This window comes from Acanthochromis polyacanthus, chromosome 2 (assembly GCF_021347895.1).
Source record: "Acanthochromis polyacanthus isolate Apoly-LR-REF ecotype Palm Island chromosome 2, KAUST_Apoly_ChrSc, whole genome shotgun sequence".
Lineage (NCBI taxonomy): Eukaryota > Metazoa > Chordata > Actinopteri > Pomacentridae > Acanthochromis > Acanthochromis polyacanthus.
Window position 1 is genome coordinate 41859176 of NC_067114.1, and position 24061 is coordinate 41883236.

General features: G+C 38.7%; 1 protein-coding gene across 2 annotated transcripts in view; it reads left to right on the top strand.

The window, feature by feature from the left end:
• Nucleotides 1-24061, top strand: part of mpped2a (metallophosphoesterase domain containing 2a) — a 103557-nt gene that overhangs the window by 16444 nt on the left and 63052 nt on the right. For both annotated transcript variants that reach the window (XM_022207443.2, XM_051940889.1), the window contains one exon: nucleotides 13105-13286. In XM_022207443.2, the coding sequence (XP_022063135.1) occupies nucleotides 13105-13286 (182 nt within the window). The remainder of the gene's footprint in view (nucleotides 1-13104; nucleotides 13287-24061) is intronic.

A 24061-nucleotide genomic window follows, 5' to 3' on the forward strand; every position in this document is an offset into this window, starting at 1 on the left:
AAAGAAGTGGCGAATTAGGAATGTACATAATTATAGTTATAGCCAGCTGCTCCAAGTTTGGGTTCTGATTAATGACGATGTGTTTGGTCTTCTTAATCTATCTGCTTAGTTCAGCAACAAAAATCTGAGTCAGAATGAAACTAAACTTTTGTATGCGATTGGCTGCATTACAGTATAAGACATGGGCAATTCCAAATAAAAATCACAATTTGAAACATTGCAAATTTCACAAACTGCAGGATTTAGGATGTATGTTGCAGCTTGTCTGATCCAGAGTTTGAGCTGTTGTATTTGATGATGTCTCGTGGCAGTACTCCACTTTTTAAAAATCTATTATACAATAAATATTGAAATAAGACTTGACTTTAAAAATTCTATTGCAAATAAAATTGCAATATCTGCCAAAGAAATTGCTATTAGATGTTTTCCAAATTTCGTTAGACACCTTATTGACTACTAAAGAGGTGAATAATACACGTTATTTGTTTATTTTCTTTGTTTTATGCCACAGTTGAGTTAATTCTACACACCGGAAAGCATTAGAGGCTGCTGCAAAAGAATTTTTTCACTCTGTTCATCAAACATCTCAGAGATAGTGAAGAAATTGCTGTTAGATGTTTTCCAGACTCTGTTAGATGCCTTGTTGACTATTAAACAGGCGAATAAGACACATTATTTGTTTATTTTCTTTGTTTTACGTCATAGTTTAGTTAATTCTAAAACATTAGGGACTGCTGCAAAATAATTTTTTCACTATCAGTTCATCAGTCATGTCAGAAATAGTAAAAAAAATACCCTTTAATAATACCACATAATGATAAAATCTGCATTTAAGAAGGTGTAACCAGAGAAAATGCAGCCGGTTTTGCTTGATAAACAACTCATTAATTATGCTAATTGTTGCTGAACTAATTGATTGTTGGTTCATGCATTTAAAACATTTAATTAAAGCAAATTTATTATTTCCAGGCGGTAATTGCGTCACAGTTTTCTCTTTCTAAATGTGGTTGTGTGCTTCAGACTTCACTCATCCTGTTTAATGCAGAACCAGAAAAGATGTCCTGGAAAGTCAGTTGGTTTTAATTTTTCACGACGACATCCAGTGAGGCGGTCACAATCGTAGAGTTCAGTTTATATTTGGAATCCGTTTAACTAAATGTTAAGCTGGTAATTAGTTCAGAAGTAGCTATGGTCGAAAAGATGACTGAAGTATTCCTGAAAATGTCCGAAGCTGCAGTGTTTTTGATAAAGGTAAAATGTGTAACAGAATAACGTTCTAAATGAAGCTCTGTGGTGTTCCAGGGATGCCTCGGCTTTTAAATCACTTCCTCCAGACAGACAGGAAACATGCTTGTTTGGTTCAGACCGCGGCAAAATCACATCATCATTTTTCTATTAATTTCAATGGAAAATAAATGCATAAAATGACCATTTCCACTAAAAATTTAGTCCCAAACCGCAGTATCTGTTTTAAGAATTGCAGTTGTTCGGCCCTTAAAAGATGCATGTGATGTGCTTCTTTGTAGCTGCACATAAAATCACTGCCTGTTAGATTCAGGTCGACTGGAGCTTTGTGTTTGCTGTGAGCAGTGAACCGTTAGTGTTAGAGTCACGATCCTGTTTATCATGTATGCAGCGGCAGGCTTTAGTTGATTAGCAGTCTATTTCCACGTTACCCCTTTGACCCCGGAGGTTTTAGGTGGCTGTGTCCCCCGCTGGTGGCCCTCATTGATTAGCAGGACGGCTCCATTAACAATGAAGGAACAGGAAGTAGGAGGAGGAGGAGGAGGAGCTTGAGGTTAATCCTTCGGCAGCAGGTGGCGGCAGGTATAAAATGAACAGAGATCTGGACAGGACTGTGATTGACAAGAGTTTCTGTCTGGGACAAGTGGGCAGCTCAGAGGTCGTTAAAGGACCCCGTTAAACAAAGCAGAGCAAAACCAAAGCCCAGAACGCCCTTAATATCCAGGTTTTCATGTTTAAAGTTTTCAGGTTCTCTCTTTTGTCCACATTAATTGGTGCGACACAATTTATAGTTTTAGCATTTTGACATTGCAGTTTGTGCAGTAATCACATCACTAGAAAGCCCTGTGTGAAGTAAAGCAAGTTTTACTGTTTTATTTTTTATTTCTTTGTTTTTAAGGAACGGACAATGTACATTAGTTGTCATTTTAGCAAATGGAAATGCACCCAAGTTAGCAGAAAAGCTACTTTTCATCAATAGTCCCTCTGCCAGTTGTTAATTAGCATCCTAAAATAAATAAAACGACAATAAGAAAAACGGTGTATAGTACAAGTTAAAACATATTACAAATCAGTTTAATCACACGAATCACAAACCTGATTATGAACAAGACTTACATGGTTCACATTTTCCACGACTTTTTTTCCACAAGAAAAATAGGATGCATTTTCTTTTAACTTTATAGACGACAGAGTTTGTTGACCACATCCACATGTGATCAGCAAAATGAACAAATAGCATGAGAGAAGGAAGGTTTGGTTGCAAGAATTAGTTGTATGTAATTATATTTCGTTAAAAAAAGAAAAAAAATCTGTTATTTGGAGTACTTTATACACAAAAATATCTTTCATACATGAGCAAACAAAACTCAGATAGAACTTGTGGAAAAAATGTTATCTTTTATTTTATTCTCATTTTGCTGCTGATGATTTTCCTTTGGTCCTTGCTAAAACAAAAACGCTTCCGTAAAGGAAAATCTGAATCAGAAATACTTTATTATATTCACTTGTGCTTTGCATACCTGGATTTAAGAAAATATTTCTACTAAGAACTCCAAAAAGCCTTTGAAAGCTCAAGTTAGAAAGTGATAACCTTCAGTGTTCTCTCTTTTTTGTCCACATTGTATAGTTCTAGCATTTTGACATTGCAGTTTGAGTAATAGTCACGCTGGTAGAAAGCCCTGTATGACGTCAAGCAAAGCAAATGAACTGAAATGCATCGTGTTACAACTTTTTCTGCTGCTTGATTAATAACAAAACTTGCATGGTTCACATTTTCCGTGACGAATCTACCAGAGAAATCTCATATTTACAATACAATTTACTCTGATGTAAGGGTCTTTGGATGCATGTTTTAAACTGTATATACAAAACATTTGCTTGTTGACATGCAGGTTCCAACGTGCACAGTAAAATGAGCAAATAACGCGAGAGAAACACTGAGAAGGAAGATTTGTTCTCAAAAGTCAGTTGTATATAAAAATATTTCAGCTAAAAAAAAGAAAACATAAGTCCCCCTCAGCTGTGGCTGCTGGTTGATGCCACCAGAAGAAGCGACTAATTTGTTTGGCCATTTAAATCAGCTTCAGGATGACAAGTGCAAAACCAGATCTGAATGTAATCCAAAGCAAAAAGCTATTTTGGATACTGTGCATAATATGGCACCTTATGGGACAGCTTTATTAAAATAGTTTTTTATTTTCTATGCCGATGCACCGTCCTACAAAATCATCCCAGAATGATTTTCAAATTATAATCTTGTGAAAATTCCTGTTCTTCTATATCCCAGCATATATTGCAGGAAAATAAATGATCATAATGTCGTTTTTTTTAAAGAATATTATGCAGCTCTCATCCACATTCTTCTGAATATCTGTTATGTTAACTGTATACGCACTTGATAGCATTTTTTTTTACAACATAATAAAGAACAGAATGATAGAATTTCTTTTTTTCTTGTATAACAGAAACATTGTGTTGGTAGATTCGTCATACTGAATAGTGAGTCTTTTAAATTCATAGCTTTAAGTCATTAAAAGCACAAATGCATCTAAAGATGACGGTTTGTCAGTGTTCATTTGGGCTCATGTTTTCACTTTTTTTTTTTTTTAGTCACAGTTCCATGAACATAGATAAAAGGAGAAGCTGGATTGTTAAATGTGAAGTCTTTTCCTGTTGAGAAACCAGCTTAATTTTATTTTTATTTCACAGAAATTGCCCTTAATCCTTCCTAAAATCACTTAAAGTTTACTCCAAGCTTCAAAGCATTCTTCATGTAAAAGCATATTGACAAAAAAGTTACAAGGCTGGCCTCGGCGCCCCCAAACACACATTTAAATTTTTACAAGCTTTAGCAATAAGAGCTCAGTGAGTTCATGTAGATGGCTGTGAAAGAAGCATTACAGCCTCGAAGGGGAAAGACTCGGGTTATGTTTTGGTGGCTTTTTGAGCTCTACAATCGTCTTTTAATGCCCTTTCGTTAATAAGATGATGGATTTAGCAGTTAAATTAAATGCAATGATTCCATTTGTGTGTGTGTTTTTTTTCCAGCATTACATGTGTACATTAGCTGTTCTCTAGCAGTGATGGATCACAGGGTCTAATAAGAGCCCTTCAGCCGGACAGTTTTTTGGCCGTGCAGCAGTCGCGGTCTGTTCTGGACGATGTGTGGACTTGGGAGGTTTTCAGTAAAGGAAAAAAGGAAAAACAACAACTTGGAAGCATCGCAATCAATCATAATGATTATGTGGCATCCTTAAAGAGCTCGATGAGTCTCGGAGTGACGGAGATGGCGACCTCCTTATCAGCCGCCGGTTAAGTGTCGCATTTGAAGGAGTAAAGCTGGAGCTGATCTTTGACCCCGTTTGCTTGTGTGTTTTTCCAAAAGGCCACGGAGCCAAGTGTGCTCAGTCAAATGAAATATCCTCCTCCAGACATCAGGGAGCACTCCTTCTTCCCTCCGTCTGTATCTCCCATACTGATTTTTTTTTTTTTACTACCGTACTTTTTTTCTGGTTCTCTCCTCTACATGACACTTGTAACCAATAACTGTGTTTGGGTTCAGCCCAGTTTTCCGCCATTTATCCATGTTTCGCATTTGTTTTGTTTAGTCTTCCAGCATGCAAGCATTTTTTAGGGCAGAACACCTCCAGCCAGTCACTTTTATTTTAATCTTTCTGTTATAAATGTGCTGTTTATGTGATTTATGGGGGGGGGGATATTGCTTTTATAATTTTACTGAAGGCTATAATGTTAATAATAACCGCATGATGTTATTGAATTTACATAGCAACCTTAAATGTGATCCATTAAGTGAACTTCAGGCAAAGATTCTTGACATTTTTTTGGAAAAAAGCACAATAAGCTAAGTGAAAAAGAACATATTGGCTTAGATTTTTGTGAGAGGTCATTGTTTTGTTTTCAAAATGTGAAACATCGACTGCAATTTGGAGATTTTTAATGAAACCCTACAGAAAAACTGATACCATTGGCTGATATTATTAGTTGACTATTAACAACTAGCACTATCTAGTACTATATGTTGTTCGACATATAACCCAATAATCACGCATCCATCATTATTCAAGCATTATACTGGATTTAGGCTTCTTCTAGTACTCATTTTTGCAACTAATTTCTTTTCAGAGCATGATTTGCAGGGTATTTTCAACATAAGTTTTCCTTATTTTTCTTAAATGTAATGTAAGCAACTGGATATCTGTCTGTCTGAAAACTTTCTTTTTTGGAACATAGTTCAGAAAAAGATGTTTGAAATTTATAAAAGTTGTCATCACATAGCTCTGTCTTCATTCTTTACAACACACTCAGTAATGTCTGCAGCACATGTAGCAGAGTGCATACGGTATCATCGCAGCTGAGCCAACAGAGTGGTGCGGAGTAAAGCAGTGTCTTCACTTTTTAGCCATTTGCAGTAATTAGTGAAAATGTCTTCAGTACATGTAGCAGAGTACATATCACAGCTGAGCAGACAGTGGTGCGAAGTCAAGCGATGTCTTTACTATTTAGCCATTTACTGTTGTTGTGAAAATGTGTGCAGCACATGTAGCAGAGTACACATCACAATTGAGCTGACAGAGTGATGCAATGTCAAGCAGTGTCTTTACTGTACAGCTATTTACAGTAGTTTGTAAAAATATGTGCAGCACATGTAACAGAGTACACATCATAACTGAGCCAACAGTGGTGCGGAGTCGAGTGGTGTCGACATTATATGATGGGAACTAGTTTGTGAAATATACGACCAGAAACTCCACCGTTTCCCATTTTTGAGTATGAAATGGAATTGAGCAAAAAAGGTTTATGTTAATGTTAGATAGGAGTGTGGAAGTTAAAACTGAAAGTGAAAAATACAGTTGAATGTGCAAATTCTTTCATTTTTGCACAGAATGGAGTCATTGTACAGCATTATTTGCAGAGGGCAGGGATAACTTTCTGTAGGTATTTACTGCAGCAGAAAGAAGAAGGAACCTCCAACTGAAAACACTCTGCTGACTGATTTATCTCCGTTTATGTATATCAGAATTTCTTACTCGATGCAATCAGTGTTCTTCATAACACAACAAGAGTAAAACCAGGACTGTCTGGCTGGTTTTAGCTCAAGAAATACTGCACTCTATGATCAAAGTCGAAATGAATGTCTGTCGGAGTTCTACAATTTAGGTTCATAAGAAGGAGACAAATAAATGTGATTATAAATCACGGGTTCGAGCAACAATCTCGAGGCTAGTATTTGCTGCTATGTTGCAGCCGTAGGTGAGGACAAGTTAATGCCCCGAGGTTTTCTCTGCTGAAGGATCACAGACATTTCTTCATCCAGCAGATATTTCTGCAGCCACAGACTTCGGTTTTGTGTCAGCTCCAATGTCATGGTGGATTTCAGAGTGTGCTCCTGCCCTCCCCGAGCGCATTAGCATTTCTGCTCTCCCCCACTCTTTTCCCTCCGCAGTCTTCCCTCTGATGTCACGCCGGAGCTCAGACATGTTAACACGAACCTTCATGCTAACGCAGTTCAGTCTGTCACCAGAGAATATTCTTTTACCTGCTGCTGGAGCTCAGGAAGACTTTTTCATTTTCGCTGTCTCCGTTTACAATAGATCAGAGGCCGATGCTGCACTGCTGAACTCCTGAACTCCTGTATACATTACTAATGAACCTCTGGATTGTTATACAGTCATATGTTAACAGGAAAGACAGGGGGTCTCGCTCTCTTTTACCTTTCTGTATGTGTGTGTGTGTGTGTGTGTGTGTGAGAGAGAGAGAGAGAGAGAAAGAGCAATGCATTACTATCATGAAGGTTTCTTGGCCTGGGCCTGCTCTAATTGATAGGGGCTGCTGGTATTTACTTACATTCTCCGGGTGGATTAAATCTCAAAGGAAAGGGGAGGAGATGGAGGTTGTTTTTCCCCTGGCTTTGTTTTAATATGCATGCTTGTGTGTGGGTGTGTGTGTGTGTATAAATATGAGAGTGTGTTTGTGTCTGTTTTCCTCGTCCCATGTGGTTCTGCGTTCGTCCTTTTCTCCATGACGAGAACTGTCGAATCCTGTAAAGCTGCATGACGTCCAGGCACCACACAGCACCAAATCTAATCAGCAGCTACACTGCAATGTATGTGCTGCTCCGGTGGCTTAGGTTAATGTGCGCGTGTTTGTGTGCATACGGGAGCACAGAGACTCGTTTACTGCACGCAGTCAATAGTAAATATCATTATCTCTGCGGCTAGTTTTTCATTTTGCTCGCTGTGTTTAATATGTGGCCCAGGCCTGCTCAGGATAACGGAGATGCTTGCTGGGCTCCTGTGTATCAGAGCAGAGCTGAGATTTCCCAGCTGAGGCTGTGGAAGAAGTATATAAAAGGGAATGGACCAGAGACTTCCAAACACTGACTGACTGCAGGCTGGGAGTGAGGAAATACAAGCTACAGACAGCAGACTGGGTTCCTTCTGAGACTAAAGTTGCAGACATGAAGCGACTATCAGCTATAGGACGCAGACAACACACTGAGATGACGAATCCTGTCTGCTCGCCAACCTCCGTCTGATCAGAGGCACATGAAGGATGATTAGTGTTCATTAAAATTACAGAGATTTACACAATTTCAGTGTGTGTGTCTACATGAAAACAGCTTTTACATTAGACAGCTTTTCTCTTGCAGAGCTTCACAACTTTTTTCTGTAGTTGAGCATCAAGTGCGTTTTAAAAAATTAGATTAAAATTGTGGTTTGGGGCATGCTGCTTCAATATTGGTAGAACTTCAAACTAGTTAGAGATCGTAGGCTTTTTAGTGGATGGAAGTAGCCACCATGATGTCGTCCGTTGGTTTGTGGAGTAACATTTTAAGGCTTTAAAGTGTAGAATCTTGATTTTTTTTTTTTTTTGTTACTGAGAACTTGAGGATAGCTATGCCTTAAAGCATGCCCAGCTTTATCACCTCTATTACTCTAATTGTGACAGTAATTTACATTTCAAACACCGTGCTGTGTTGGAAGAGACTTGAAGCTAGTCATTGATACCATAAAACTATAAAGAAAATGTGTACTCAAGCAGCAAATTATGTGAGAAATCCTCATTTTCTCATGGACTTTGTTAGCAACTTAGCACAATTAGCTAGGGAAGCAATTTCTTTGGCTGTAAAACAGACTGTGTTAGTATTATCTTCTGCTATCACTATAGTTACATCTACAAGAATTATTCCCAAGTAAAGACAGTTTAGAGTTCATTTGTTGTTGTTTCACCATATCAATGACTTACTTATCCAAGTAGGTGATTGTTTCTACCAGACTGAGTTAATGGTTCAGACAAATATCCAATCAGCTGTTTGATTACATCATTGATGAGCTGATGATCTGTCATATACCCACCACAAAAAACTTGTCAAAACACTGTCCATTGGCAAGTCATTACTTTGGCCAGCTTCCATTTCCATTTAAGATCAAGACGTTTTTCTCAGTTAAACTTTCAATAAATGTACTTTAAATCACAGCATAGTGAGTGTTTCTATGTGCGGGTTGCTGATTAGTTTGATCAAGCTGATTTATGATAAATGGACCTGACTTTTTTCAGATTTTGAGCATCAAACAACAAATGAAGGATTATCTGTAGAAGAATTGCATCGATTTATCTGGTTTTCTAAAACATGGAAACTGTATGACCAGCTATTGTAAACTGGAGGTTTGTGGTGAACCAACACCTCACAAAGACACCTTATGTTGGGTTCTGTCATCTGTTAGTAGATTGTTGTAGAAGATTTTATCCACATAACGCACCCTGCTACAGCAGACAAACCACACAGTGACTACAGATGGTTGCTGGAGTTCAGACAGCCTGCACATGTTGCTGCAGACGGCGATCATCTTGTCCACCATTGTCTTAACATTAACACAATCTTACAGATGATGTTTAAAGTAAACAAAAAACAACAACAGACTCTCTGTGAGGTTTTCTGTGTCTGCTGTTTTGCCAAACGTGGCACCGAAACTGGGAAAATTGCCTCCAAAATGGGAACCCTAAACTGCCTCCCCAAATAAGGTTTTCTTTTGTGCACAAGTGCCTATTTTCTCTATCGCAGCTAATGACGTCTTCTCCAGGCTGAAACCTTTTGATTTCATCTGCTTCTGCGCCTGTTTCCATGCCAGTTCGTGCACGCATGCGAGCTGAGTGTGTGTGTGTTGGTGCGCGCTTGTCAGGTTGGAGATTGCAGGGTTGATTATGTGTCTGATGTTGTTGACAGAGTGACATCCCTTCTAATGAAATAATAGTCTAGTGGCAGAGTGCTGGAGGATTGCACATTGTAGACTTCAATTACAGACAAGATGATTTTTTTCCCCTCCTCTTTCCTTTCAGTCGGGAAAAAAGTACAGGTTTTTCATCCATTTTCTCAGACGCCCTCAAAACAAACAAAAAGGCGCCGAATAAAGGAGTTTTTCCCGTCCAGACTTGGGTCTAAGTGTTTTTTCTTTACATAATGGATAGAGAGGACATGGCATGCCTTAATTCACCGTCTCTTTAGTCAATCTGGTGCCACAAAACAGCCATTGCCCTCCTTGTGTGCACAAATCATCAAATCAGTTGAAGCACTGGTTGTTTTCCAGCCCAAACTACACACTTTTTGCCGTTGTAATGCCTCCTCTTTTCTTTGAGATGCATTTTGCTGTGCTACATGCATTATTCCCTGGACCGTGTAATTTATTTTCACAACAAATGATCTCTTTAAGGTTCCAGTTTTGTGCTGCTTCCTTTTCTGCTTTTCTGCTGTGAAATTAGCATACTTTTCCGAAAAATATGCATCAGTATTGAGAACACTTTTGAAAGCATCACAAAGCGTAAAAAGGGCAGATTCTTTCAATTGCAGTTCCTCTTTTTTTTTGTCTTCGAAATTATAAAATGACTAAACACCAAAGGCAGACATCAGAAAACGAGCGGAAAGTTTAACAGCTTGCAAAATTGTTTGGATTCAGACACACTTACCGTGTGATGCGACAGGTCACAAATCACTTTCTTTGAATTTCTGTGACTTTGGAGCTGATAGCATGAAGCAGTGCAGCCTAAGAATTATGAGAAAGTCACAGCTGAGGTGGAACATTTTTTACAGACGGTAAAGTGTCTTCGAACAACCTCAGAGATTGAAACGGGTCACGAACTGTCTCGACTACTTCTGAAAAGAAATAAAAGTAGCAACACGCACATACAAAGTCAATTCTGAACCATCAGCAATTACAATTCTCAGATCTCAAACTTGAAGTTCAGTGTCTAATATACAGTGGGTACGGAAAGTATTCAGACCCCTTGAAATTTTTCACTCTCTGTCTTTGCATCCATTTGCCAAAATCAAAAAAGTTCATTTTATTTCTCATTAATGTACACTCAGCACCCCATCTTGACAGAAAAAAACAAAAATGTAGAAATTTTTGCAAATTTATTCAAAAAGAAAAACTGAAATATCACATGGTCAGAAGTATTCAGACCCTGTGCTCAGTATTGAGTAGAAGCACCCTTTTCAGCTCGTACAGCCATGAGTCTTCTTGAGAATGACGCAACAAGTTTTTCACACCTGGATTTGGGGATCCTCTGCCATTCTTCATTGCAGATCCTCTCCAGTTCTGTCAGGTTGGATGGTGAACGTTGGTGGACAGACATTTTGAGGTCTCTCCAGAGATGCTCAATTGGGTTTAGGTCAGGGCTCTGGCTGGGCCAGTCAAGAACGGTCACAGAGTTGTTCTGAAGCCACTCCTTTGTTATTTTAGTTGTGTGCTTAGGGTCATTGTCCTGTTGAAAGGTGAACCTTTGGCCCAGTCTGAGGTCCTGAGCACTCTGGAAGAGGTTTTCCTCCAGGATATCTGTAGGGATTGTATTGGGCAGGTGATGAGCAGTGCCTGGTTTTCTCCACACATACCGCTTAGAATTAACACCAAAAAGTTCAATCTTGGTCTCATCAGACCAGAGAATCTTATTTCTCATAGTCTGGGAGTCCTTCATGTGTTTTTTCAAACTCTATGCGGGCTTTCATGTGTCTTGCACTGAGGAGAGGCTTCCATCGGGCCACTCTGCCATAAAGCCCCGACTGGTGGAGGGCTGCAGTGATAGTTGACTTTGTGGAACTTTCTCCTATCTCCCGACTGCATCTCTGGACAGCATGTGAGTTAAATATGAATGTCGCTGCAAAGGGTCTGAATACTTCTGACCATGTGATATTTCAGTTTTTCTTTTTTAATAAATTTGCAAAAATTTCTACATTTCTGTTTTTTCTGTCAAGATGGGGTGCTGAGTGTACATTAATGAGAAATAAAATGAACTTTTTTTGATTCTGGCAAATGGCTACAATGACACAGAGTGTGAAAACTTTCAAGGGGTCTGAATACTTTCCGTACCCACTGTATGCACAGATATGAACTGCAGTGAAAAATATATTGTCCGTTATTAAATTAATTGCTGTCCTCGTTTTGTTCAATTTTGATCGTTATAGAAAAAAGCTCTGAATTCAGTGATTTCAGCTTCTTAAATGTTGATATCTGATTTCTTAAATCCTCTGTGACAGTAAACTGCTAATGTCACTTTATATATATGTACATTTTTTATAAGCAACTATTTGAATATTTGAAAAAATAATCAACAGATTACAATTTTTAGTTGAAGCCCTAAAATTAATATCCATGAATTATGAATATTGTGTACATTTAAACCACTTTTTCCTTCAAATACAAGAATCGGCGTAATATGAGTGCTTTCAATATGAGTATTTTTCTACTCATGAAAGAATCCTTGAAATGTTAATGTACATGTAGAACAAATCATATAACTGTGTGCTGTTAAATCTGCTTTCAAAAGAACTTGTGGAATGTCATTATGTTCACATATGGAAGAATCTGTCCAATATCAACACTACTTTTGTATATAACTTGTTTTTATTTTTTTATTTTTTTATGAATATACTTACATTTCGCACTTCCTCTTTGCTACTGTGATTTTTATTCAACGAATGAGCACAGTCCAGACCTAAAGTCCAGAATCTTTAGTTGATCAGACAATAAAAGTTTAAATTATAATAAAAGTTAAAACTTTAAAAATCCCAAAGAATATTTTCTTGCCAGATATTGCTCAGAAAACAAATTAGCTAAGTAAGTGCAGCGCCTAATAGGAAAGCAGTAAGATAGAAGTACAGTACATGAGTGAAAACAAGAGAAGCACTCGGAGAGCGCAGTACCTCGACAAAGATGCTCAGTCGCTGCATCATTTCTGACAGATAAGTCCACAGCGATAGATTGTAGTGGGATCACAATTGTGATCGTCATCAGGCAGCTGACGTAGTGTTCACTTGTTGTCATGGTGACGCCATGCTGATGTCTCGCAATGATGAAGAAATCTTTAACAAATTCATGGATCCCGACTATGAGCTGCATCACTGCCAAAATCTAATCAGGTGGTCATTGTGACATTTCTGACCTTCTCTGAAAATTTCATCCAAATCCATTTTTGAGTAATGTTGCGAACAGACAGACGGACAAAAGTATGCTGATCGACACATAATTCTGCCGCGTTCCTTGGTGGAATAATATGTAAACGGCAATAGGAATAGAATAGAAAAATTAGCACAGTAAGTGATGCTGCAAGGATTCTGAGGTAGTAATATCGGACATTAAATTGAAATATTGTGCCTGAAAAATGACATATTACATGATACTGACACTGATACTGTTACACAAACTATTGAGAAATGTAGGATTGCAAGTGATGTTGCTATAATTGTTCAGATTAAAGTGTCCGATCATGTTTCAGTTGTCATTCCTGCGGGAGGAGGAGGAGATGTATAGTTTCATCACCTTTCTTTCTCCCTGTGTGTGTTTTCAGGGTGGACCCGATCCCCTACGACACTCCCAAACCAGCAGGACACACCCGGTTTGTGTGCGTTTCGGACACACACTCGCGTACAGATGGCATCCAGATGCCCTACGGCGATGTGCTGCTGCACATGGGCGACTTCACCGAGCTGGGCCTGCCCTCCGAGGTTAAGAAGTTCAACGACTGGCTAGGTACTAAACTGCTTAACACGTGCATTCATCCGCACGCATGCATTGTCTTCACACTCGCACACCCCTGGCTAGTCCGTAATGAGGCCAGAGGCACGAGACACGTTGCGTGCTTCACTGGTAACCGGACCACACAATGAACCCCCACCTCTATCCCCTGTTGACCCCCCAACTGCTGTGCTAAAGTGTCCAGTTTAACCCTCCTGACCTAACACCCTGGTCCAGTTAACCTCTGACCTCCCCCTCTGGCTCCATGCTGTGGGTGGGAGTCCTGGGCTTTGTGTGTGTCTTGTCTGTGTGTGTGTTTGGTTTCAGTCCCAGCAGTCAGTGTTTCAACTCTGCACCCTAAACTGAAGCGACGCTGAAGCTTTTTCTTTTTTTGTCCCTCTTAGGTAGTCACGTTTCACACACTAGAGAATAGAAAAAACACACATGCAGTCTGACGTTGCATCTCACCGAGTGCATAAATCGATAAGTGCCACCCACCAGTCTGACCTGTAGCATCTAAATTCCTTTTTCTCTTCCTCCAATCATTTGTCTTTTACCCGTTGATCAGCCCTGGGCGGCTGAAACAAAACAAGATCCTGAAATTTACTGGTAAGACAACCAAGAGACTCGATATGAAGTAGATTTTATAGGCAGACAAATAAGCCCTGGGTGTCACAATTTACAGTAAAGGCACATCTGCATGAGTTCAAAATGTTTAAACCTCAAAGAAATGTTTGTCCAGTTCACGAAACAATAGCAAAACTGAGAGACGCTGGACGAAATTACTCAAAGAACTACATTTGTGAAATCAGTCAGAGTCCAAGCTGCACCGAACTGTTTGTGTATGATGTTACCAATTCTACGTAATGTGTCACATAGCAGTGAATAAATATAGACTACAAAAACAGTCCAACAGATAATGGACAATGTACTTTCTCTGAACAGTTCTGCACCAGTTTGCACAGAAAAGTAAATGGAAAGTGGAAAACATTAAAGATCTGGGATTGACCGTGGCAAAGTCAATGTTCGGTTCAATACTAATGCTTTTGCAAGAATGGAAATATTAATTTTCCCATTCCATCATTATGAAAACAAGGCTCACTTCCTTGAATTAAACAGTAAAAAACTGTGCAACAATCATGCTATAAGTATAACAAAGAAGCCACCATGACTTCTTGTCATTGTTTCAGAGAAAAAATGTAAAGCCCTTCTAGTGGTACGCCTCTCAAAATCTACGTATGTTCTGAGTATCAAACAGTTGCCCCCTGTCGAGCTGAATGGTGACTGCGGCTCTACACAAAACTGGTTTGCATGATGTTAGCAAGTTCTACATAATGCCTCTAGCAGTGAATAAATATAGACTGCAAAAACAATCCATCACATAATGGAGAATTTGCTTTCTCTGCACAATTCTGCACAGAAAAGTAGATGGAAAGAGGAAAACATTAAATATCCCGGATTGACGGTGGCAAAATCCATGTTCAGTTCAATGCTAATGATTTTTTTATTTTTTCGCAAGAATCGAAATATTTACTTTCAGTTAAATTTCCCATTCCATCATGATCCCTTCCTCGGACTAAACAGTCAAACAAGCGTAACAATCATGTCAGAAGTGTAAAAAGAAGCCGCCATGACTTATTTTCTTTAGTTTCAGAGTGTGAAAAAGTAAAACCCATCAAGCGGTGCTCCTCTTAAAGTCTTTGTTTTGAGTATCAAACCGTTGCCCCCTGTAGAGTTGAAAGGTGGCTGTCAGAGTTCTCCAAACATGACAGCGGCTGCAGTCAGTCTGGATTCGCTGCAGTTCCACTGGATTCCAACACTGACCCAGTTTTCACGGTGAAGAAAAAAAATCCAGTTTATAGAAACTTCTCAAACCAACTCCGGCAGCATAATCCACTTCTCTGACTCTGCACGCTTGGTCTGTTCAAACAGTCGTGTTTTCGGCAGAATTGTGATGAAAACACGGTTTCCACTTCACTCCTCATGTGCCACCCGTCAGGTTCACAGCGTCTTGATCTGCTGCTGCTTTGCTGACTGTAAACTATTGACTGCTTTAACGCTAATGCAGATATATTTGCAAATTCTGCTTCCGACTTTTCATGTTCACATCAGCGTTTTGAGGATTGTTTTACAGTTCACGCTAAAATGGTAGAATCTCCTCTCTCTCCTTACGTGGTTGGTTGTTACACCTGCCATCCTTGTTATCACATATTTCCAATGTGAAGAGTGTTTTCATGAAGTCACTATTGCAAAATCAGGGCTTCAGTGTGCTGTACAGTGCAACTAAACATTTATATTTGCTGGACCAGTGCACCTGACATTCAGCACGTCTGTCCGCCCCAGTAGATAAACTCATTCAGTTTCAGTTTAGGTAAATCGGACATTACAGTGCTTTATTATATCTTTTCCAACTGATATTTATTCACACACCTGCCTGAGCTGTAGTAAGCAAAGTAGTGGAAACACACTTGGAATCTTCTCCCAGTGCATGAGAGGTGTTGTGGAAAATCAGTAAATTGTTGCTTCAGAAAACTCTCCTGTCTTGCCACCACAAGTAAATTCTTGTCTCTAACTTGTTGGAAATGCTGAGATATGATAAAATGGCCTCTGTTATCTACTGAGTTTATTTATTTGTGTAACAGAGCATGGCTTGGAGTGTTTTTGCTGTGAGAGCACAGACTGTCTGTATTTGAAAGTTTAAAAAAAGCACAATGTGTCCAAGAAACGAACAGCTACCTTTTACTTATTTTAAAGTCCCGTTTTATAATAAATATTTCCCTGCACCTTTATTCTTGTTTAGAATTATTTACATTATGTGTTAAGAAACTACCATGTATAGGAACTCATGAAAATGGTTTGCATGCATTATTTGGCTCCAAAACACATGAAAAATGTTTCAAATTAAGTGAAAATCTCAGTCTGGAGCCTGTAAATGCAGAAGAGGAGTCCAAAACAGACAGAAAAGGATCAAAACACCTTCTGAAATCCAGGCAGTTTCTGGACGTTTCTTGCTTTTGTCCCATTTTTACTCACTGCAATGTAAAATCCTGCACCTCTTTTGAAGCAACATAATCATGGCTAGAAGGAGTCTGGACTCTAAAATGTCTTCTCTCGCAGTTCCAATATCTATGAATCACAAAAAGTTCAATTTCACAATAATTAAAAATAAACTTGGAGTCAACATGCACAACATTTTACCGTTGTACCTTATTCTTGGAGAATAAAGGAACTTTGATAAAATCTCACAATTTTAAGTTTAGATGCTTAACTTTCCCAATGAAACATCAAGTCCCACACATTTAGTTCAAGGACAGTCGGAAAGTTGATAGTCTCAGTTTTCATAGTTTCTGGTTTTGATACATGGTGATTGTTTTTAAAGGTAACATTGCTTTTAAACTCACGACACATTTTTTGCTTGGATAAGTGGGCTAAAAACATGATCCCTGGTACTGGAAGGAACAAAACATGTCATTTATTGTGTAAAGTTTGGCTAAAAATCAAAGACAGAACTCTGAAACTTCTTTCTGCGGTGTTAAAGGCTGAAAAGAAGCATTGAAACTACGTGAAAACATTTAAGATTTAAAAGTTTAATCACTGCTGCAAACTTATCCAGATGTGCAGTGTGTTATTTCTCCAACAGTACATTTGTACCGTTGTAAACATGCTCTTCAACCTTCATTTTGAGTTGTATGAATAGTGAATGGAGTTGGTCCGTCCTTCACCCACTTCACCAGCTGACTGCTTAAAGCACTGCCAGGTGCTTTTGCCCTTAATTCCCCTGAAACACCGACACAACAAAAACACAGTACACTCCAGTACAAAGAGCAAATACACTCTCAAGCTGGCTTCGTTCTACTTCTGTTTTCTACTGTGCCATCCCCAAAACAGCACCTGGGAGCACCAGGACGTCATCCATCAGCACAGACTGTGTCCATGCTTTGTTTAGCCACTGTTAAAACACTGATATTGGCCATAATGGAGAATCGATGCAGAGCAAAGTGGAAAACGACTTTGTGTAGTTGGGAGCACCCTGCCTGTTAATCTCCCGCTGAAGACTGTTTTTCTAGAGAGTGAAAGTCCAGACGAGACGAAGGCTGGAGGGTTGACGTACTTGTTGAAACACAATAGAAAAGGACAGACACTGACAAACTTATGCTGAAATTTGATTATGAGAATACATGTAGCGAATTTGAGAAGCCAATGCAGCCATATTTTTAAGAAGAAACACGCTAACATTTGGAGAGTACAGTCATGTTCTCCTAAAAAAGCCTTTAATCCACTAAACCCGAAAAGCTGTCTGATTCCAAAAAACATCATCAAAATTGCACTGTTTGCACACAGCCAGAAACTGAAAAAACAGGAGGAATCTTGAGATTTTCAACAGTCTTTGAACTAATCATGGTTGAATTACGGTTTCATTGAGCGAAACAACCAAATTTCAGCCTAACCTATTTCATCAAAATCACTTTATATGTCTCATTTAAAAATCTAAAAACTGCATACATGTACCAAAGTCTGAAAGAAAAACAGAAATTCTGCAATTCTTGAACAAATTAAGACTGACTCAGCTGTAATTAAGAGTGACATCATAAATATTCAGGGACTTTTTGAATGAACTGCAACCTGTAGAGACAAGTATGGAAACAATTTAAAAATCTAACTAGCAAAATATCTACATCGGACATGTGACTACTCCTCTCTGGCGAGTCGTTTGGCCAGGAAATGTAACCAATTCTAAGCTTAAAACTGTGATTTTTACATCAAAAGCACTGAACTCTACACGTCTCATTAAAAAAGCCAAAAATAAGCTTTTTGCTCCAACCAGACCATGTAAAAAAACAAAGATTTCTATGTGTTTTGGTGCAGCCATGAAGCCATTCCTGATTCAACTGTAACTAACGCTTGTGTACTTTTGTGGCACGTATGGAAACAAATTACAGATTTAAGTAGTAAAATACCTCCAGTATATAGATTTACCATTTTGCCCAGTGTTGGTGAAACCCGTAGACTCTTGGACAAATGTTTTACATGTTGATTACAGTTTTTTTTTCAGTATTTGGAAGAGGGATCATTTTATTATTATGGTCAGAATAATTGTGTCATACTGCACAGAAGACATTTCTCTCTACTTCTAGTCATGGTTATTGTGTATCTGTGAGGCTGCAGGACTTCATAGTGCAATGAAAAATGACTCCAAAGTGAAGAAAAATGTAAAAGGATCAAAAAAATAACTGCCCAGAAACTGCTCTGGCTTTAGAAAGTTAAATAAATCTTAATCCAGCACCAGTAGTCAGTCTAGATTTTTAATGGAACGTAATGTTTTCACTTCAAACTTCTTGAAAAAGGTAAATGCACTTAGAATAAGTCACCTTGGACAGAATCTACCAATAATAAATGTAAAATTAAAGCATAGACAAGACATTAAACAGATTTAAAGACAAAGATCAAAACTGGTCTGTGTTGTCTTTAAACATTCATATTAGTCAAATACGTGGATTTTCTTTCTGTAGCTTCAGGCATTTTCATACACACAGTACCATCTTTTTGTCAGTAAAAGCCAGTAATTATTGTAGACGGTGAAGTTTCCAAGCTTTCAAGTCGCAAAATGAAAACATTTTGATCATGCTGTTTTAGTTGCTTCCATTTGTCTGCACTCTTTAGAGGACAAACGGCTCTCAGCAGCTTTACATACAGAATAGCTTCTAATAAAGCGAACGCAAATGCATGCGAAAGGTTTGATATGCGCTCCAAGGCCGGATTGTGTCCTTGTTGACGCAGGCGGAGAGAGTCTGAGCGAGGAAAATGGAGGAGGTCAAGAGACGGTAGCGTAATGAAAATCACAAGGAAAAAAAGTGCATTTTAAAGGCACATTAGTTCAGTAATTGTTTCTGATGTTTTTTCTGGATGAAAGACTGAGGTTGCGATGTACGTACTGATTGCTTAGAAGCCAAAACACAGAGCGTCTCAGGAAAAGCAGGAAGGGTGTATTGTACTCATCATATTCAAAAGTTGATGCGTGTTTTCTGTCGCCAGCGATTGTTATTGTTTTTATGGTTGCTGTCTGGTTTGACTTGCGGTATTCTCTGAAAAATGCATTTATTTCCTGTTGACAGTCTGGATGTTCGTGGAAAATAAAGCATTTTGCAATCTGTTGGGAATTAAGCGTTTGGTAGACGAGGATACAAACTAGATTCTTCACTAATAATTCCATCGTGATGAGATTGTAATGAGAACCAGCTATCATTTTTCAAGAAAGAGGCAATTTTGCTGTCAATTTTCCTCAGTATTTTGTAAAAGTAAAGGCTGCTGTTTGCGTCACTCTTTAACAAGCAAAAGCTGCATCCAGAGTAGCGGCTCAAAAGATAAAGCTTCATAAAAGTCGGAGGTTACGCAACACGATGTAATTGCTGTGCAAAAGCAGCATCATGCAGGTCGGAGGTTTAAAAGCATAAAGCTTTTTTTTTTTTGCAATGGAATCTATTAGAAGTGGAATTTCAACAAAAATTTAACAACTTTAGGCAATATAGTCGACGAAATCGGTGATTTTTGTGGCTTGAGGTGGCTGTTTTACAGGGATTTTTTAAAACGGAGTGTTGTTTTAATGTTCTTCCAGCAGTTTGTTCAGACCATTGACTGGTGTTTGGCCTCCTGCAGGAGATCGTTGGAGGTTTATGCTGAGTTTTTCCTGAAGCAGATGATCTGATGCTGTGGCACTCACTCTGTTCTCCTACTTTAATCTGCTCCTTAGTGTGTGATTTTGTCTCAATAATAATTACAATATTTTGTGTAAAGATTGTGTTAATCCAATCAGATAATCACAGACTGTACAAAAAAACACCAAAACATTCCCAGTTTTGTTTCTCAGTTGAGTTCCGGACTATTAGCTGTACAAAATGGGACGTTTGGGAACTTCACTGCAGACGTTATGCAACTTATTTTTGCAGTTCATTTCATGGACTAAGCAATTAATTAAGTGCAAATTAGCTGGTAAATTAATCAATATTGAAAACATCCGGCACACGCTGAGCAGCATTCAATTGAAATTGTGTTTATAGTCACCAGATAAAAGTCAGTTCCAACATTCTGCTTCCTTCAACTCCTGAAGGAAATATGTGCTGGTTTAGCTGCTAAATACAGCTCTATGTTCACCAGTTACCGGATAACTTTAACCTTCTGCTGTTTGGTACTGGGCAGGCAGCACACAGGAATTTTTAAGAGTTTTGTTGGTAGTAAACAGAGCTGATGAGAGCAGTGGGACTGAACCAAGAAGAATAAGAGATGCTGTTTGTTAAACCAGAACAGAAACTCAGCACTAAAGCAAGTTAGGCTAGCAGTGGGTTTATTACTTTACAATAAACATAGTCTTAAAAGTTAATTTTTAATCCCCCTGAACCCCAAAATCTGGCAGCAAGTTTGAAAAGCACCTTTCAAATGACGCCATTCATCAGAGCCAGAAACTGACAACAGAGAGGATGCTGGATTCTGAGCTTTCTGACGCTTCTTAAACTGCTCATCTGTAACATATTGTTCATTCAGGAAATATCACCAAATATAAGCTTTTCATGTCTCAACCCAAAAGTTACCATTTTTTCTATAAAAAGGTATGAGTATTTAAGTGACTCAGCTGTTAGCACCAATCAGGAAACAATAGGTATGGAGCATGCTGGAGAAAAGTATGAAACTGAGCAACATTAGTGATGTTTTAGAAGAGGTTTATTGGTACATGATGTTCTTCTAACTTCTTATAGATAGGACTGGCCCGAATAGTGGTTTCTGGCCGGGGTGGGGTGGGGGGGAATATTCGGATACCAAAATTAATATCCGGGATATTCGGGTCCAGCCCTACTTATAGAGGGTAAATGCACTTACAGTATGTCGCTTTGGACAGAAACTACCTATAATTAATGTATAATTAATAAGTGTAGACAAGAGATCAAACAGAAATTGCTTGCCTAAAAAAACTTTAGAAATAAAAGGGTCATTAGTCTGCTATAACTCGAATAGCCACACCTACCTTTACGTCTTAATTCACGTTGTCTTTTTTTAGTTGAATTGCTCACGAGGTGGTGCTCATATTAAATGAAACTTCCTGACCTCACCAACAACGTTTCTCTGCGTGGCGAAGCGTAGTTGAGTAATCCTGTGTTTTAAAGTTCAGCAATTTTTTTTTTTTTATATCTTAGAGCTGACAAAACATCCCTCTTTGTATGAGAAATAAACACAAAGAAATAAACTTGCTTTTTACTGCAGCGGTTCCAGTCTTTTTAAGACTCCGTGTTTACGGGAAGACGGACATTTACCTGGTTGGGCTCTTCACGATGCATCTCTGCAATCACCTCTGTAATTTAACACATAAAGCACTCAGAGCGCAGTACTCCCCCAAAGCTGCTCATTCCCCTATACGGCATTGTCAGAGATTCTGCATTTGTTTGAACCACATCAGTTACTGATGATCAGAAATCACAGCAACATAGAATGTGGCCATTTAGTATAGATGGACCCACAAACAAAATGACCTTGCGTTGAGCACAGGTGTGTGTTATGCATGTGTATGTTATGTACGGATACCGAATCACCTGACCTAAATATGTAGCGGGCAGCAGGAATTGATGGGACTTGGAAACACCCCCACAATTTAATCAATTGTTCCCTGTATGAATTCAGACGGATAAGTCCCAATAAGTCCACAGTAGGATCACAATCATGTGATCATCAGCTGGCAGCTGACGTAGTGTTCACTTGTTGTCATGGTTACAGTGACGCCATGCCGCTATCTCTCAGTGATACAGAAATCTTTGACAAATCCGTGTATCCAGACTATAAGCCACATCACTGCCAAAATCGAATCACTTGATCCTTGTGTCATTTCTGACCTTCCTTGAAAGTTTCATCGAAATCCGTTTGTCCGTTTTAGGGTAATGTTGCCAACAGACAGACAGATGTACAAGCCAACGCCTATTGTCACATACCTCCGCCACATTCCATAACGGCGAAATAAATTAACTTTTATTTTGTTAGTCAGTATTTTAGCATCATGGTTCTAATATTGCCAGATTCCAGACCACTTTAATAAAAATATATCCGTACCATCAGCATTTTATTGGACTTGTAGAAACATAAAAAATGTATAATTTTTTTTTATTTTCGCCTTGAAATAAAGGTTAATATAACTAATCTGCAAGTATTATTCCGGTGTTTCCAACATCGTTGCAGCTAATGGAGTTCAGAATAAATACAATACTATACAATTATAATATCAAATGGTGGAAGATCTGGATAGCCTAGACTGTTCTGAATAAAACAAGACTCAGCATGTATGACTAGTCTTTCTAGTGACCATGATAAGAGCTTAAAAGTAGTAAAATAACCCTGGAAACAGCCACAGGCTCATAGTGTTGAATAACCAATGAGTATTTAAGTCTTTGCATTCTGAGCAGCTTTAGAATAATTTTGCCTTTTGAAAGTTTCTCTTCTAGTTTGGCACCAGAAAGTTAATTTCATGTACATTTTTTTACCTTCCGGTGTTTCCAACATCGTCCAAATGTCCTAATACTGATTGATAAGTTGTTTTATAAAACTGCTCTGTATTCGCTGCTTCTGCACTAATTAGAAAATGTCTCATTCGCTTCTGTCGCATTTCCTCAAGCTTTAATTTCAGGAGATGTGAGAGGAGATGGCAGTTTAATTTTCTTAGTCACTTCTTTAATTTGAGTGATTTCATGTAGAATGTGACATTTTATTAAACTTAACCTGGTTGGAAGAGAGTGTAATTTTAGTATTGCACCGTGAAAACCACTTTCTAATTGAGGTGTTTTCAATGCACAGGTGTTTTTGTCTTCTGTGTCTCGTCTTCCTGTCTGACAAAGCAGTTCATGTTCTTCAGAGGTTTGTTTTGATTCCTTTCTGCTCTCCTTCATACTCCAGTTTGTCGGGTGAAGAATAAAAAAAACTAGGTATATCACTCCATCAAGAGTCTGTGAGATATATCACGGTGGCAATAAAAAGCAGTAGAGATTCCCAGTGGAGTAATGGAGATGGAGTTGTTTGATGGTAATTATGTTTTCCCCAGCTTTTCCCTGCCTGGTGGCGGCGGAGAGGATGATTCGCTCTGGGTTGTGTGTGTGTGGAAGCGTGTAAATGGATGCGTGATCCAGTTAGAGTGCTGTGGGACGGAGAGACGGCGCTCTCATTTAAGGTTAGACTGGAATTTATGATCCTCAGATGCGACAAGAGCTAATTTAGAGCAGCAGGAATGAAACTTATAGACCGGGGAGCCATGATTCTTTCATTTCCAGCATTAGAGCACACACTCTCTTTCAAGCATGTGGGATGCTTTTTATTTATTTATTATTTTTTCTCTCTCTCTCTGTCGAGCCACAGTGATTTCATTGAATTTTTCTTCGCATGTATTCACTTTCGATTAGTTTTAGTTCCAATTGTGGACTTGGCCAGTGCAACAATTGAGCAGTGCACGCGCATCTTTTCCATCGAAACCAATTTTATTCAGCAGATACTTTATATTGGACGCTTTATTCGGGATTTTATTCAATTTGCCCTTTTGGATCGCATCATAACCCGGTGCCATTACTGGCCACAGCATTGCAGAGAAACAAACAGACAAAAGCACTTCACAAAACATCGGTGTCAGCTAACAGTGGTGAGACGAAAACCTTCCTGTCAGTCGGACTCTGTGTTGTTGGTGGAAGCATTTATCTCACTGGTGAATCTCTGCAGGAATCCTGTAGTGTTTGACTAGTGCTTTTTGGACAGTTTTTGTCAATAAACATTTC